This window comes from Cyclopterus lumpus, chromosome 17 (genome assembly GCF_009769545.1).
Source record: "Cyclopterus lumpus isolate fCycLum1 chromosome 17, fCycLum1.pri, whole genome shotgun sequence".
Classification (NCBI taxonomy): Eukaryota; Metazoa; Chordata; class Actinopteri; order Perciformes; family Cyclopteridae; genus Cyclopterus; species Cyclopterus lumpus.
Window position 1 is genome coordinate 21,085,408 of NC_046982.1, and position 17,883 is coordinate 21,103,290.

Here is a 17,883-nt window from a genome sequence, read left to right on the forward strand (position 1 = left end):
TGTAGAAAATCCAAGTCGAATTGTAAGTCTCTCTGTGTGCATTTGCAATTATTGAGACTGATCTGACCCCATATGTTACAGTATGTTGTTCTATTGAGTGTGTTCATGTTTTAAACATGCAGATGGAGTATTCTCTATAGTATACATGTTTACTCTGTTACACAATTGTTATTATAAAATGAATAATACAAAGGTAACAGTCCAGTGTGAGAACTCTGTATAAATATATTTTGGATTATATATTTATTTTGTAATTCTCCTCATACATTTAAGAGAGAGACAGTTTCTGGTCCATTTCATTTATTGTATTCACATGTATTTAAATCCACTATACAATAACTGTTTCATTGTACCACTGTACTAGTGTATTACAAATGGTTGATCCTCAGAGCAACGCAGGATTCACGAATAGACTGAGCATGCGCTGTTGACCAGATGAGCGAACTATGTGGTCCTTTGTCATGAATGCAGATGTGGAATAAACTGCTGTTACCACAAGCCTGCCCAGCTCCATGAGATTCATTTGGCCAGGAGACATCTCACAGAGGTTACACATGCCTGGAGGTTAAGAGAGGTATTGCTCTGTGCAACAGGAATTTTTTTTTATATATATATCTATAGATATAGATATACATATACATATATATAACTATATAGATATAACTATAGATATAACTATATATATATATATATTTGTGTATATATATATATTTAGTATAGATATATATATACATAGCTATATGTGTGTGTATATATGTATATATATATGTGTATATAACTATATATATATATATATATATATATATACTTATATATATATATATATATACTACTATGTTACCAGTGACGTCATCTGTTCTGAGGTCGCAGAATGAACTGAATAATTGTTACTATGGAAACTGTTACAGGTGACGTCACTGGTAGCGTAGTAGCAGTTATTTGAGTCACAGGTGACATCACAGGTGTATATATGACGTCACTGGTAACGTAGTAGCAGTTATTTGAGTCACAGGTGACATCACGGAATACACACCCAAAGTTATAAATAGAAGTGACTTCCATCAGATTCCTTAGACGGGACCGGGGAGGGTGGAGGGAGCAGAGTCTCCTCTCTCCCCCCTCCACTCTCCCCCCTCCCCTTACTGCTTGCACGGTGGGCAAACGGTAAGGGGAGGGTGGAGGGTGGAGGGGGGAGAGAGGCCACTCTGCTCCCTCCACTCTCCCCCTCTCCTTCCTGTTTGCACGGTGGGCAAAAGGTGAGGGGAGGGGGGAGGGTGGAGGGGGGAGAGAGGCCACTCTGCTCCCTACACCCTCTCTGGCAGGCGCACAAGCGGTGGGGGGAGGGGGGAGGTTGGAGGGATACATACTGTATATTTATCAGTATGTATCCCTCCAACCTCCCCCCTCCCCTTTCTGCTTGCGCGGTGTGCAACCAGTAAGGGGAGGGGGGAGGGAGGTCTTCAACTCCCACCTCCGAAAAACAACTTAGATATGTAGATATGTATGTTGTATATATGTATGTATACATATATGTATATATTCGTGCTGGGCACTACTTGTATATATATATACACTTATATATATATATATATATATATATATATATATATAGTTATATATAAGTATATCTAGATATAGTTATACACACATATAGCTATATATATATATATATATATATATATATATATATATATATATATATACGTAAATATACATACATATATACATATATATATATATATATACACACATATATAGATATATATAGTTATATCTATATATATCAAGGGTGGGCAAACTACGGACCACGGGCTGGATCCGGCCTGCCGAGTATTATGAATTATAAATTATAGTAAAGACCGCTGTAACGCTTATTATAGTTGATTTTAACTATGTACTGGCTCTGTGGCACTCTGAGATTCTTGAATGAAGAGTGCCTTACAAATAGAATGCATTATTATTATTATTATTATTATTATTATTAGCAGCAGCAGAGGGCAGCAGAGGGCGCAAGAGTGTGAAAAATGTTCCGAGCCGCATTTGAACGCAGCACCACGCCGACGTCCAACTCCCAGGGGAGACGGAGACGCCCTCACCTGGTAGACAAACGCAGGTAAAAACAAACAAACAACTACAACAAAAAGAGGAGGAGGAGGAAGATAAAAAACTGGATCCACCGGTTTCAGCGATGTCAGCTTCATGAGAAACCCCTGCACGGTGTTCTCGTGGAAAGCCTCTAATCTTCGGCCGGGGTGTGTGTGTGTGTGTGTGTGTGTGTGTGTTTTTTCTTCTTCTCCTTGTTTTTGTCCCAGAGGAGGAGAGGGGGGGAGGAGGATCTTGAACGCAACTTCCCAGCTTTCAGTGGGTGAAAAACAACCGGCGGGGGAGCCGAAAGAAACATTAATTTAAACGTTGAATAACCAAAAACATAAACAAGGGCCGACATGGTGAGTACAAGTTATGTCGCTTTGCGTCGGGGGAAGTTCTTCCTTCTTCTCTTCTTTCTTCTTTTCTTGGGGTGGAAAATGTCGGTTAATGTGCGTCAAAATAAATCGATTGTACACGTGACTTCTTGCCGTTTGACAGGATCGATACTCGGGTTTGGATTTGGACTGTGACGAAGGAGGCGTGGCTGTGAGTGACGTTGATATCTGTGTTTTTTAATGTGAAGACGTTCGTGTTTTGACCTCTCTCGGTGACCTCGACCCACGTGACTGAAAGGGTCACGCGGGTGCAGTTGTGTGGTACTAGTACTACTGATACTTTAAATCTACTAGTACTACTGATGCTTTAAATCTACTAGTACTACTGATGCTTTAAATCTATTAGTACTACTGATGCTTTAAATCTACTAGTACTACTGATACTTTAAATCTATTAGTACTACTGATGCTTTAAATCTATTAGTACTACTGATGCTTTAAATCTATTAGTACTACTGATACTTTAAATCTACTAGTACTACTGATGCTTTAAATCTACTAGTACTACTGATGCTTTAAATCTACTAGTACTACTGATGCTTTAAATCTATTAGTACTACTGATACTTTAAATCTACTAGTACTACTGATGCTTTAAATCTATTAGTACTACTGATGCTTTAAATCTACTAGTACTACTGATGCTTTAAATCTATTAGTACTACTGATGCTTTAAATCTATTAGTACTACTGATGCTTTAAATCTACTAGTACTACTGATGCTTTAAATCTACTAGTACTACTGATGCTTTAAATCTACTAGTACTACTGATGCTTTAAATCTATTAGTACTACTGATGCTTTAAATCTACTAGTACTACTGATACTTTAAATCTATTAGTACTACTGATACTTTAAATCTACTAGTACTACTGATGCTTTAAATCTACTAGTACTACTGATACTTTAAATCTATTAGTACTACTGATGCTTTAAATCTACTAGTACTACTGATACTTTAAATCTACTAGTACTACTGATACTTTAAATCTACTAGTACTACTGATACTTTAAATCTATTAGTACTACTGATGCTTTAAATCTATTAGTACTACTGATACTTTAAATCTATTAGTACTACTGATACTTTAAATCTATTAGTACTACTGATACTTTAAATCTATTAGTACTACTGATGCTTTAAATCTATTAGTACTACTGATACTTTAAATCTATTAGTACTACTGATGCTTTAAATCTATTAGTACTACTGATGCTTTAAATCTATTAGTACTACTGATGCTTTAAATCTATTAGTACTACTGATACTTTAAATCTATTAGTACTACTGATACTTTAAATCTATTAGTACTACTGATACTTTAAATCTATTAGTACTACTGATGCTTTAAATCTATTAGTACTACTGATACTTTAAATCTATTAGTACTACTGATACTTTAAATCTATTAGTACTACTGATGCTTTAAATCTATTAGTACTACTGATGCTTTGAATTTATTAGTACTACTGATGCTTTAAATCTATTAGTACTACTGATGCTTTGAATTTATTAGTACTACTGATGCTTTAAACCTAGTAGTACTTGTACTATGAAAAAAGGAAAGTCAGACTTCAACCATCAGATCCTTGTTTTAAAGTCCATTGAGTTGGAGGGTATCGAGCCACCTTAAAGTAGAAAGTAGAACTAGTACTAGTATAGAAATACTCTATGACTAGTACTACACACACACACACACACACACACACACACCAGCCTCGTAGTTGATATGATTAACCATAGTACAAAAGGAAGTTTCCTTAATTAAAGAACAAGTGTTCTTCTGTATTTCTTTCCAAGCCCACAGCGTGTGAGTCCGCGTTGTTGTGTTAAAGTGAGTTGGATTTATTGTTTGTTTTTTTGATGAGATTTGTTGACAACAAGAAGAATATATATTTGGTTTCATGGCTATACGGCCAGACGACGTACAATATAACTTGTTTTTGAGTTAACTTTTTCTTTTCTCTTAAAGTTTCCTGGAAAACCATTCAACATGGTACGGACACAGTCATTTACAAATAAATTAGGAAATAATTATGAGAGTTAGTTATGTTGAGCTTAAAAAGCACATTTTGGTTTCTGGAAGACTCCCTCAGAACTGCTCCATTTAAACCAAAGAGAATATTATTGAATCAATATTTATTATTTATTATTCATGTATGTTGCATTGTATGCTCGTCTGTAAACTCTCTTAAGCTCTCTAATGTTATGGTGGCAATATTTAAACTTATGTAATTACCAGTTTTTCCTATAAGGAGTACAATATACAGTTTTGGCTGAAACCTTCTTATAACTTATCAGTTCTTGAATATTATTGCAATATATGAATGAGCCCTTTAACAAAGTGTTAGAGTTTACAAATTATTTAAAATGCCCCTGCATCTCCTTTTTATGTGATTATTAAACGTTTTTTTATCCTTTAATATGTTTCAGATGCATACATTTGTTTTTGCATGTTTAATTTGTCCTATTTTATTTTTTTTTTGTACTCTTTCAGCAAAAAGCAGCGTTATTCGGCGGGATGTTCAAAAAATCCACCAAGTCCCCTGAAGCAGAGGTGATGTTTACGGATTTAAAACTGGAGTTTAATATTTAAATGTATTTAATTTTGGCTTGTCGAAGAGATATTTCGAAGAGAATATTCTAATATACACATTTTTGGGGGATTTAAAGAATCCGATGTGTAAAATGTAAATTTTTTTTAATTTGAAAGTTGTAATTTAACCTACTTTTAATAATGTGTTTGCACTATTTGACTCTCAAAGGCTTCATGTTGACTCCACAGGACAGTCCACCAGTCAGCAGCGAACTCTCGAGGAGCAGCGACAGTCTGACGGACGGCAGCGCCAAGGTGACGCTCAGCTGTTGGCGGAGCGATATTGAGCCTCGTTAACTGTTGCAATGTAACAACATCGTGAGGAAAACATTATAAATAAAGTGGTTTTCAGCGTGTACACCGACTTTATTTATTCATATTTCAGGAGAAAGGAGGCTTATTTAAAGGAGTGTTTAAGAAGACAACCAAAGCTGCCAAAGACGGGCAGCCGGAGGTGAGTTTGAAGTGAAATTAATTGTCAATTTGATTATTCGAGAACAATTTGGCGTATACTGATATATCGTTTCAGCCACTATCGAACAGAAATGACGAATATTTCAGCTTCTTAAATTTGATTTTAATTTCACACTTTCCCTCTTTTATATCATTTTATATTAAATATGTATTTTTTTTTTTTTTCACTCTCCGTTGACAAAGTTATCGGCAGATGAATTAATAATAAAATTTAATTACTTTCAGTTTTTACCGCTCGTGTGTCAAGTCAAACATGATTTTTTTAATTTCATATAAAAAAATATATGAAAACCATAAGAAAAAAATTATATAAATAAAAATAATCGTAAATTTAATAAAGCAATTAGGAACATGGAAAAATAATCGCAAATTAAATAATAAACAATCATTTATTTGCATGTATTATTTTTCTACTCGTTTTTTTTTCTGATATTACATTAGTTTCTTATTCACCGAAACTCTTGTAATGAATTACTTTACTTACTTACTTAAACTGAGTACCCGAGTGTGTGTGTGTGTGTGTGTGTGTGTGTGTGCGTGCTCTTTAAATCTTCTCCAGGAGTCCCTCTCGATACAGAACCCTGGTCTGTGTGTCAGTAGCGACAACTTAACGGACAGCAAGTCCTCCAAGGTGAGTCGACTTTCTGCTCGCTCACGTTTGAGCTGTTTTTTTTTTATTTTTTTTTAACGTTCGTCTTTTGACATCTGAACTTTTCTCTGCACCTTTTTTGTCTTCGTGGGGGAAAAGTCCGGCGTGTTCGGTGGGCGACTGAAGCGATCTCCCAAACTAGGACACGTCCGAAGGCCTTCGCAGGTGAGACGTGACGGACTGCAACGCGTCCCGGACCCGTCGGCGTCTGACGTGTTTGTTATTTCACAAATGATCTCGTGCGTTTCAGGATCTTTTGGACGCCGAGTTCACGGCCGGTAACGACAGTCTGTCTGAGAACGCCGCAACTAAGGTGAGTCTCTTCGGGGAAATGTATGTGTTTATCATTTTATTATGCTTTTTGGAAGAAAACCCCCACACAAACTGGGAAAATATTTTTAAAAAAAATATACAGTATTCATGCAATGGATGCAACCTATTTATGTCACGTTTCGCAGGATGATTTCTTTCATCTTTAGACTCTTTTAATGAATCTTTGTGATGAGACCATTTTTTATCAACCTCCGCAAAATTGGTGAATATTCAAAAGAATTCCCAGATGCTTGCTTAATTTTGCTGAAAAAAAGTTATGTATTCACATCGTATACATCATTTTTCCTCTTTTGTATCACTTGTTAGACGTCTCTGTGTGGTTACTGTATGCAATGTGACGGTTTTATTTGTTTGTGTGAGCTCACACAAAACAATAAAGCAATACATTGCAGTCAAAGCAATAACCAATGTACCAATGCATATAAACATATATATATATATATATATATATATATATATATATATAAAATATTTTACAATTTTTTTATATATTAAAAAAATAAAATATATATATATATATATATATATATATTTTTTTTTTAAATATATATATATACATTTTAAAGAAATTAATTTAAAAAATGATTGATATATATAAATGCATATATATGTGTATGTATGTATGTGTGTATATATATATATCTCAAAATCAGATGACCAAACAATAATGAAGTAGAAAACACTTCTCTAAAGAGCATTGAGTTCTTCCTCACTGTGAACTGGTGACTGTTGGTGTTGTTTCACCTACAATAGGTGGGTAGCGGTCGCCTCATTGGCTGGTGAGTGTCAGAAGGGTGTGTTGTTGTTGTTGTTGTTGTGTCTGGTTGGAAGCGCATGCTTGAACCTGCATGCGTCAGCAATTTGGAAGAACATGCTGGCCAACGTGTGAAGCACCAAACCCCCGCCTGCCCCCCCCCCCGGCTGCTGCATCAGTTCAGAATACAAAACAATTCGGGTTTTATTTTACTTTTAAATCTATAAGTAATTATTCTGTGACATTTTGTAATTTCTTTTTACCCCCCCAGGAGAAAGGAGGCGTGTTCAGCGGGATGTTTAAAAAGTCCCCAAAGCCGTATGGAGCTAGGACACAATCTCAGGTGAGAGTTGTGCGTCTCACTTTTTTTTTTTTTACCTGCGACACATTATTAGAAGAAGATGAAGATGATAATAATAATAAAAATCGGGGATGTTTGCGTCTTTTCCTTCAGGAGGATTTGTCCGCAGCCGGCGAGCTCTCGGGCAGCAAAGACAGTCTTTCCGTGACTAGCAACACCAAGGTTTATTTATTTATTTATTTATTTATTTATTTATTTATTTATTTATTTATTTATTAAACCAGAGCAATACGACTTTATTCCTTCATTTAAATTCATCATTGACTTTCTTTCTCCTCCAGGAAGCAGGAGGGGTGTTCAGCGGGATGTTTAAAAAGTCCCCGAAGGCTTTCGGAGCGAGGACACAATCCCAGGTGAGAGTCGCGCGTCTCACTCTGAAACCGCGTTGCATCATTATGGGATGGCGATGATAACCTGTAGTTTGTGTGTTGCCTTCAGGAGGATTTGTCTGCAGCCGGCGAGCCCTCAGGCAGCACCGACAATCTTTCCGTGAATAGCAACACCAAGGTGAGGTTTATTTATTTATTTATTTAAACCAGAGCAATACGACTTATTCCTTAATTAAAAAAATTTATTTCACAAAAAAACTTTTAATGTGACTTTTTTTCTCCTCCAGGAAGCAGGAGGGGTGTTCAGCGGGATGTTTAAAAAGTCCCCGAAGGCTTTCGGAGCGAGGACACAATCCCAGGTGAGAGTCGCGCGTCTCACTCTGAAACCGCGTTGCATCATTATGGGATGGCGATGATAACCTGTAGTTTGTGTGTTGCCTTCAGGAGGATTTGTCTGCAGCCGGCGAGCCCTCAGGCAGCACCGACAATCTTTCCGTGAATAGCAACACCAAGGTGAGGTTTATTTATTTTAATCAGAGAAATACGACTTATTCCTTAATTAAAATTCTTTTTAATGTGACTTTCTCTCTTCTCCAGGAAGCCGGAGGGGTGTTCAGCGGGATGTTTAAAAAGTCCCCGAAGGCTTTCGGAGCGAGGACACAATCTCAGGTGAGAGAGCCTTATTCATGTCTCTATTAAAAACCCACGTTACTATGAATTATTGGCACGACAGGATCCATATTGATGGGATGACTTTGGTTTTCTCGGCCCTCAGGACGGTTTGTCTGAACCCGGCGAGCTCTCGGCGAGCAACGACGACCTCTCCGAGAGCACCAAGGTGAGGTTTGTTAGAGCCAGCCGCTTCAAATGACCACGCCGACAGTGAACGCACCATCATTAAATGTTCTGTATGGTTTTCCCTCAGGAGAAAGGAGGAATCTTTGGGGGCGTGTTCAAAAAGAAAGGTGCTAAATTTCAGTCTCAGGTAAGAGGGTCCAGTTTGTCAGTGACGGAAATGTTAAGGGTGACTAAATAAATGCATTTTCCATTTATATTTACGGGATGTTTTCAGTTTTTTTAAGCCACTACGATTGCTTTCATACGGATGTTTTCGATGCAGTAATTAATATATTTTTTCCGTCTTGTTGTTGCCTCCCCGTTCAGGATGATCTGTCTGTGGATAGTAAACTCTCCGCCAGCAGTGACAGTCTCATAGAGAAGCCCTCGAAGGTGAGCGTTGAACCTGCACCACTCAACACTTACAAGATATCCAGACTTTAAACATCTGCTTTTGAATTGTGCGTCAGGGCGGAGCCGCGGCGAAGATCCTGAAGAATCCTTTCGCCTCCTCGTCTCAGGTAATCTCATCTCACCTTTTAACTAACTAACTAAGTAGATTTAACTAACTAACGTGAGTAATTTACATGCTGGCGATGTGTGCGTCGTGTTGCAATAGGATAAGGAAAAGACCGGAGACTCTAGGGAGAAGACCTCCGCTGCAGAGAAGCCCAAAGCCAAGCAGGTGGGTTGTTCTGCATTAATGGGCTCAAGGAAATGCCTGTTTTGTTGTTGTTGTTGTTGTTGTTGTCTGAATGTTGAGGACCAGGGTCTGCTGTGACCTGAAGGTAAAGGTGAGGGCTCAGGTCAGTTCTATTTCAGGTCATCGGTTCACGTTTTCCATCTCGTGTCCCCGAACCTAATTAGTATCTCACGTATGTCAGTTTACTCCGACTACGCAGTATTGTTTATATCTCTGTCCTCCGTCGGCAGGAGAAGAACTCTGACTCCGACAGCGACGAGATACTAGACAATGGAGAGAGCCGGCCGGGTCACAAACAGGTTTGGGAATGCTCCATTGTAAAAGAAAATTGTACAATTTAAAAAAAAAAAATTATATATATATTTTTTTATTCTCCTTTTTTTGTGTGTTTTGTTCCATACTCAGAGTAAATTTTCGGAGGCGATGGGAAAGATGAACCCATTTCGATCTGCAAACAGAGTAAGGAGGGTTGATAATCTCTTGATGGTGCTCAAAGAACCTCTGGATGTAATAAGAGATGGTTTTTAAAAAAAAAAAAAAATCTCTGTCATCTCCGCAGCATGAGAAGCAGACGAGCTCGGATGACGAGGAGGAGTCCTCCGGCAACAAGCAGGTGCTTTGACATTTAATAGTTCGGTCCGGGACCTTTTTTCTGACATTTACCTGCTGATACGCTCCCCTGATGCAGGGCCTCGCTCCACCACCACATGTGTGAATGTGAGACACTTTGTCTCGCCTCGGTAGAAGCAAAGACGTTTCAAAAAGAGTCAAAGGTTTAAGTTCTTGAGTCTTTTTTAACTCACAGGCTCCGTCTTCGACCACCTTGTCTTACCTGGTCTTGTCGAGAGGCTCACACCTTTAGCATGTGTCACAGGAAACCGCTTCAAATGTCTGCGACTTGTTTTAGCAAAACAGGTTTTATAAGTATTTGAGGTATTTTAAAAAAAAAAAAAAAAGATTGACAGAAGAGTGGGGGGACAATAATAACCCGAACAGGCCCCGACAAGAACCTCGACACCACCGGGGCGCCCCAGGCCAGACAAAACCTTCGCTCGTAAAAAAAAAAAAAACCTCAATTACATCGGGAGGGGAAACGAGAAAAAACATGGACGCCTGACGGTGTTTGCCGTGTGAACGCGTGGTCGCTATCCTGGAAACGGGCCCGGTTTTACAACAAGAGGCTCGGTTAGCTGTTAGCCTCCGATCGCCTGTCCGTACCCATTGGTTTCAACGGAGCTAATCGCGCTAGCAGCTAACCGTTTTATGCTAACTCAATGGGGTGGGACAGCATCAGTACTGATATCCGATGTATTTGGGAGTTTGGAAAATACATAAATGAATCGCCTGATGGTGATTCAGTCCACATGCACACAGACACCGCGACAGCTCCAGTGCTGTGAGCTAACGTCGGCAGATTAAAATCTAAATTGTTGGCGTGTCCCTCACTCTCAGAAGGCCCCGGCTGGAGCTTCGCCCAAATGGAGCCTGTTCCCGTCTGCAAATAAAGTAACTATGCTGTCGATGGTGTCGGGTCATTGTGGAGGGAGACGGTCGCCGTGTTTTAGGGGACAGGAGGTCACTGGAGGTCACTGGAGGTCACTGGAGGTCACAGGAGGTCACTGTAGCAGCGATGGTGGTGGCGGTTTTAGGCATTTTCTTTGGGGTTCATTTTAGAACACTTAAAAGACCATTCCAGTGGGTTTTTTTTTTGCATATTTAACCTTATTCAGTATTTCATATATACTTTACATTCCAATTCACCACTTTAATAACAAATACAAATCATGCATCAACATTATTTTTTTTGTTCTTCCACTCCAGATAACCATTGTTTTCCATGACAGTCTAAAGGTAGACTCCTAAAACGTGTTCAAGTTCTTTTAATTCATCCCAGTGGACGTCAAGCGTGTAATGATTTTAGCCAAAAACTGCAAAGAGACATTGATTCTCATAAAATACATGAAAAACAATGGTGAGCTGAAATCTAAAAAAGTAGTGCATTAATGTGAAGTATACAATCCACGATTAAAAAAAAAAAAAAAAAAAACCAGAACAAGTAATCTGATTTTAGTATTAATGTCCTTTTTGTTCAGAAAGACACTGAAGACACAGAAACTCTCAAGGAGAACGAGAAACAACGGGAGGAGAAGCCCAAACCGGTGAGTCATCAGTGACCACACGCACACACACACACACACACACACACACACACACACACACACACACACACACACACAGCTGATCAACCTCCGTCAAAAATACCCTCTCTCCTCACACTCCCCTGGACTCTCCCAATCCTGCCCTCAAACGTGTGTGTGTCTGTGTGTGTGTGTGTGTGTGTGTGTGTGTGTGTGTGTGTGTGTGTGTGTGTGTCCGTCCTTACATAATCCAGCGAGAGAGGAAGAACAGAAGTGAAACAACTCCACTGGTTCCATCCAGACCAAACGAAGAGGTTTGCAAGCAGTTAAACTGCGTGATGTGTGGTCCAAGTGCTCTGTTGTTGTTGTTGTTGTTGTTGTTGTTGTTGTTGTGTGTCGTGTTGCTAAAGCTGTGATCTCTCCACAGGAGATGAAGAGGACGTCCACACACATGGAAGCTGTGGATAATCCGGTACGGTAGAATTCTGACTCCTCGTGTCTTTTGAAGAGAGTCGGTTTTGATTTGATTGCTTTTTATATTTTATTTATATATATATATATATATATATATATATATATATATATATATATATATATATATTCGTGGAGCTGTGTCTTCAGAGTGACACTCTCGGGAACAAAACTTCTCAACTTTAAGTTTTAAAGTCCCACTCAAATGTTGTGCTTGTTTTAAGTCATCTAAAAGCAGTTCTGAGGAACCCTGAAAATAAACTGAACAGTCTTTTGGTCTTAGACCAAAGATGTGCTTGAATATATTATATAATATCCCCCATTTTGTTTTCATCAGTGCACGCACTTACGAAACACTTCTGTGGAGGTTGTTAAAATGTTTACGCTCAATTTTCCGCAGAGCCGAGCGGACGATCGAGGCCTCAGAGCAGAGTCGGCTGCAGGCGAGGCGAACCCTCCAGCAGGCAGAGCGGTGCGGTGACTGTTGCTCAAACTGTCTTCAATACTAATCCCAGTCTTATTATTAAGCCTCATAGACACACACACGCACACGCATAATTATTTAACTGGTGAGACATTAACATTTACTTCCACATGCAGGTGAAAACAACAACTGTTCTAGTTCCTGCTTCCTCCTGTTTACTTCTCTCATGCCATGCAAATAACCTGCGTCTATTGTCAGTGGTTATTATTATTATAATTATTATTATTCAACTCAACGTACAGTTTGTTTCTCACGTCACCGAACACTTTGTCACCGTGACATATTTCTTTTTCCTTAATTTTATTTTATTTTTTTACAGACCAAGGTGAAAAAACACAAGCGCCACAACCCGTTCATGCCGAATGCGGCCGCCGAGGTATTGTCTTCATTTTACTTTGATCTTCTTTGCACGCTTCCATTCGTTGTTTGTACTCCTTTTTGAATTAGGAAGGAGTTCATATGCAACCCTGTTGTCACGTCACAGGCTCAGTCTGATGATGAAGGGCTGGACGAAGAAGAAGAGGAGGAGGAGGAGGAGGATCCTTCTTCTAAAGAGGAAAAGAAAGAAGAAGAGGGCAAAGACAACATCCAGGTATTTCATGTCTTTAACTAAATGGTGTTTTCATTTCACCGTAAAGGAACACATCAGACCTCTGAGTAACACTGCAATCCTACATTTGTCTTTTTTTTTAGATCAAAATCAAGAAACCCAAGAGACACAATCCCTTCATGCCTCGGAACAAGGTGACATGTGACATGTGACATGTGACATGTGACGGACACACAGCTAAATTATCCTCACACACACACACACACACACACACACACCACCTAATTACATCGACTCCCAACGATGTGACTGCTCTCATCATCGAGGACTGATTTTATTTGTAATTTTTGTTAAAACCCTGTCTGTGTCTTTTATTGCTGCCCACTGAAAATATGCAGTCGTGTTGTTTTTCGGCAAGAAGCTGAAATACAAAAGCACAATGCGACCTTTTATTTTATTTTTTTATCAGAAAAATGTTGCAAAAAAAAAAAAGAAAGAAGTAAATGTGGCATTAAATATTTAGATTTTTGCATTTGTTGGAACATTCTCCTGTCTGGACTTAATGGGGAAACGATATCAAAAAAAAATCTATATAATATTGATAATTCAAATGCTTGATGGTTTCAGGGCAAAGTCCTCCAGAGGAACGCTCAGGGCGGAGCGGCAGGCGACCCGGAGGTAACCAAACGCTCCTCGGCCGTCTGAGTACTCGATGCCTCCTCTCTCCGGGCGCCTCTCGTGCGTCCGGTAACAGTTTCGGTCTCACTCGTTGTGGTTCAGGGTTACAAAAGGTCTGTTTCAGTCGTCAGGGGGCCCATCCCTGAAGAGAAAAAAAACAACCTCCCCTTTTTCTTTTCATTGTCTCCGTGGCGTCCGCTCAGGTGTTTTTACTCCCCCCCCCCCCCCCCCCTCCCCCCTCCCCCCTCACCGTGTGCGAGTCTGTTGGAAGTGGAGATGAAATTGGGTTGCAATGTGCCCAGACTTGTTTTTCCTGTTTCCACGTGTCCCCTGGAAAAGATTTCTTACTTCTGCAAAAAAAAAGAAAAAAAAAGCCAGCCGTACATTCAGAATCCCTTTTTCTAAGCTTCACTTCCTCCTCTCGGTGGAACTGAAGCTGTGACGCGTACTTTGCTCTTTTATGTTTCTCAGTCCGTTTGTTCTAGAGATTTAGAATATTGGTATTAACGATGATTTTAAGCCGTATTATTTCTGCCGTTTCAGAATGAAAGATCCCTGTTTGACCGGCTGGAGGACTTTCGTGTCGACCCATCACACCCTGAAGACAGACAGGTTGGTTTCTGAGTCCCAAAATACGTCACCGTGGCAACATGTCAATCACATCCGATGCCTCGTTATGACCATAAACAAACCATCCCGTTAAAAAAAACTAAAATCTAACGGTGTCTTTCAGGATGTGGAGAACCTCATGGAGTGGTGGAACCAAGTGGAGTGTAAGTTACAAATTAAATGTTTTTTCCCTTTATTTTGGCTTTCAGTAAAAGTATGTGGACATCCTTGTTTACATAATGCAGTGTGCTGTTTTTCATGGTTTGGGCCCCTTAGTCCCAATTAAAGGACATCTTAGTGCTGCAGGATATATATATATATATATATATATATATATATATATATTCTTTTTTATATATGTTATTTCAATTAGAAATATATTTTTTATTTATTTATATATATATATATATTCTTTTTTATTTATGTTATTTCAATTAGAAATATATTTTTTATTTATTTATATATATATATATATATATATATATATATATATATATATATAAAAATAAATAACAAATATTTCTAATTGAAAAAAATAAATATAAATATAAATATATATATATATATATATATATATATATATATATATATATATACATAAAATATATATATACACATGTAGTGATTGAATGGAAACAAATCCAACAATATTTGTAGAAGAGTGGATCCAGTTATATCAGTAGCCCATGATTTTTTGCAATAAGATGTTCTATATGTATTAATAAAACTCAATATCATTCTTTCTCTTCCTCAGCTTGGGAGGACACGCCTCAAGATGACGACATGACCGAGAAAGAAGAGGCCAAGTAAGTGACGGCTGAAAACGCACATGACTTATTTCTGGTGGTGTTTAGAAAGCTTCAGTTCTTCCCAATATAATATATATTTCTTTAATAATCCCTGTGTGCTTGTTGGTCTCAGGGCGTTCGCCGTGACGGCAGAGAAAGTGCAGAAGGGCATCCGCGTGTTCAACAAACTGTTCTCGGAGCGCGCCGAGATCCTCTGGCAGCACGTCATCGACCTCAACGGCATCGCGGACGGCCTGGACAAGTTCAGCAAGAACACCAAGATCGCTCAGATCACCGGCGGCTCCACCAGCGCCATCGGGGGCGTGGCCACCATCACCGGCCTCGCTCTGGCCCCGGTCACCATGGGAATCTCCCTGATCGTGACGGCGGTGGGGTTGGGCGTCGCCACGGCCGGCGGCCTGACGTCGGCCGGCGCCGGCATCTCCAACCAGGTCAACAACTCGATGGACCGCAAGAAGGTGGAGAAGATCGTGCAGGACTACCAGGAGAAGATGGTGGACCTCAACAAGTGCCTGAAGTTCATCAAGCAGGGTATCGAGAACCTGAAGAAGTTCGACCTGATGAAGATGAAGCAAAACGCCTACAACCGCGACTTCCCCGTGCTCAGCAGCAGCTTCTACGAGGACGGCGCCATGGCCGGCAAGGCCATCCTCGTCAACGCCAACGAGATCATGCGCGTGGTGCAGATCGCCAACGTGGCGGGCAGCACGGCGGCCCGCGCGGTCCAGATCGCCAGCATGGCCACCGGCGTGCTCACGGGGCTCTTCGTGGCCATGGACATCTACTTCGTGGCCAAAGACTCCAAGGAGCTCAAGAAGGGGGTCAAGTCGGAGTTCGCCGCCAAGATCCGGCAGGTGGCGACGCAGCTGCACGACGGCCTGGTGGAGCTCAACGGGATACGGGAGGAGCTGCAGACGCCCTCGCCGGACGACGGCGGCGGCGGCGGCGGCGAAGATCCAGCCGCTCCGACCGGCGACGGCAAAGAGAAGGAGAAATATGACAGTTCGAGCGAAGATGAAATCGACCGCATTAAAAAAGCCATCAAAAAGGACTACGAGAACCGAGAGTACGTTTGAAGGAACCGGAACAGGCCTCGCGTTCCTATTGTTGAAACCAGGCCTATTTTATACGAGGAGACATCGCTCTTGAATTTACTCACCGGGTGTAGAGGGTGCCTTTTTTAATTATTGACACCACCTTTAGAAATACACTATCAGGTGATGTGGCATTGGTCTATATATATTTTTTATTTGACCTTTTTACTAGTCTCAATGAAATTGGTCTTGTTTTGATAAAAAGGTCATCTGGACCTTTCTGTTGTTGTGAGAAGCAGGATGAGGTTGACTGACTTCTATCTGGCTTCACGCCAGCGATAAAGCACTAAATTGGGGTTCCACCATTAAAATGTATGGAATATCTCAGCCAGTAAAGACTTAATAATGTTAGGAAACACCTGTAGGACGTCACCTGATGGAGCATCAAATACTACGAAAGATATATATCTTTCAATATGAATAAATAAAGACTGCCAATTAGTTTCCTGTAAATATATATATATATATATATATATATATATATAATTTATATTTACAGGAAACTAATCCCTGTTTTAATTCAATGATTTTTAATAAAAAATATTATTTTAATGCTCCGACTAGTTAAGTCACAGGTTTTCTACCACATCTCGATGTTTTAATGGTTTCTAGGCGTAAACGTCTCACGAGACGGTGAACGCCAGCAAGCATCGCGCCAACCTCGTCTCCTTTTCTAATTATCGCATTCATATTTTAAAAGACTTCATTTCAAAATCAGGGTTTCGATATGCAGGCCAATGATGTCATTTCCGTTTCAACGGGCCTAATATTTATTTTTTTCAGGGCCGTGATGTTTATTTATCTACGCGACCCTACTTGTGTGCAATATACTGTAAAACTGTTATTATTAACATTAAAAAGGTCAAAGAAACATGTTCTGTCCATCTGTCGCTTCGTGCAGGAAAAGCAAACTCGAGTTGGTATTTGCTCCTTTTTTTTTTAATAACGAGATTAACTCACCTGTCAAAGTCACCTTCAGCACCGTTTGCTTTTCTTAATCTCCACGATGCATAAACGCAGTCTTCAGCAGCCCGTGTGGTGGCCTGACACTTAAACTGACGCATATGATTTGTGGAAAAGGAACACACCTGTTTGTATAATGACTCACGGCGGCCCAAAACCCGGAGCCAGGTCGTCTGGATACTTTCTCTGATGCTGTGCAGAGATGTGATTATATTCAGTTAAACGAACACAATCGATGACTAATCATCAAAGCGTTTGGACCCAGTTTGTGTTTTTTTTATTTTATTTTTAGACCAGCGCGTTCGGGTTTCTCTAATCATGTTGTTGACACCTGTGGAACTGATGAGTCAGAGTCACGGGGGGGGGGAGGGGGGGTTGCGTTTCGTCTTCTCCCACAGGCTCAGGTAGACCTCAAACTGGCCACCTCCCACTCCCAGGTGAGTCAGAGAGAAGAGGAAGACAAAGGTTTCACATCTCCCATCTTCCGCCCCCCGACTGCAAAAACCCAGGTGAGACGTTAAATCCACGTAACAGAAGGAGATAATGTGGACTGAGCTCTTTGTTGGTA

At 39.9% G+C, this 17,883-nt stretch overlaps 1 protein-coding gene across 5 annotated transcripts; it reads left to right on the forward strand.

Annotated features, from left to right (window-relative positions):
- Positions 1-1,985: 1,985 nt before the first annotated feature.
- On the forward strand, positions 1,986-16,804 carry LOC117746032 (nucleolar protein dao-5-like). Of its 5 annotated transcripts, XM_034554791.1 has the most exons (38): positions 1,986-2,113; positions 2,313-2,447; positions 2,587-2,634; positions 4,456-4,479; positions 4,981-5,040; positions 5,269-5,334; positions 5,465-5,533; positions 6,113-6,184; positions 6,302-6,367; positions 6,453-6,515; positions 7,561-7,632; positions 7,744-7,812; positions 7,932-8,003; positions 8,089-8,157; positions 8,267-8,338; positions 8,424-8,492; positions 8,577-8,648; positions 8,755-8,817; positions 8,905-8,964; positions 9,144-9,209; positions 9,287-9,337; positions 9,436-9,501; positions 9,750-9,818; positions 9,925-9,978; positions 10,079-10,132; positions 10,972-11,025; positions 11,613-11,678; positions 11,912-11,971; positions 12,085-12,129; positions 12,529-12,600; positions 12,932-12,988; positions 13,097-13,204; positions 13,306-13,356; positions 13,790-13,840; positions 14,384-14,452; positions 14,574-14,613; positions 15,204-15,255; positions 15,371-16,804. In XM_034554791.1, the coding sequence occupies exons 2-38, from the start codon at positions 2,445-2,447 to the stop codon at positions 16,332-16,334; spliced, it is 3,138 nt and encodes a 1,045-aa protein (XP_034410682.1). In that variant the 5' UTR covers positions 1,986-2,113; positions 2,313-2,444; the 3' UTR covers positions 16,335-16,804. The 5 variants fall into 5 exon arrangements, with proteins under 5 accessions (XP_034410682.1, XP_034410685.1, XP_034410684.1 ...); XM_034554794.1 differs by lacking the exon at positions 10,972-11,025; XM_034554793.1 differs by lacking the exon at positions 4,456-4,479.
- Positions 16,805-17,883: the final 1,079 nt, after the last annotated feature.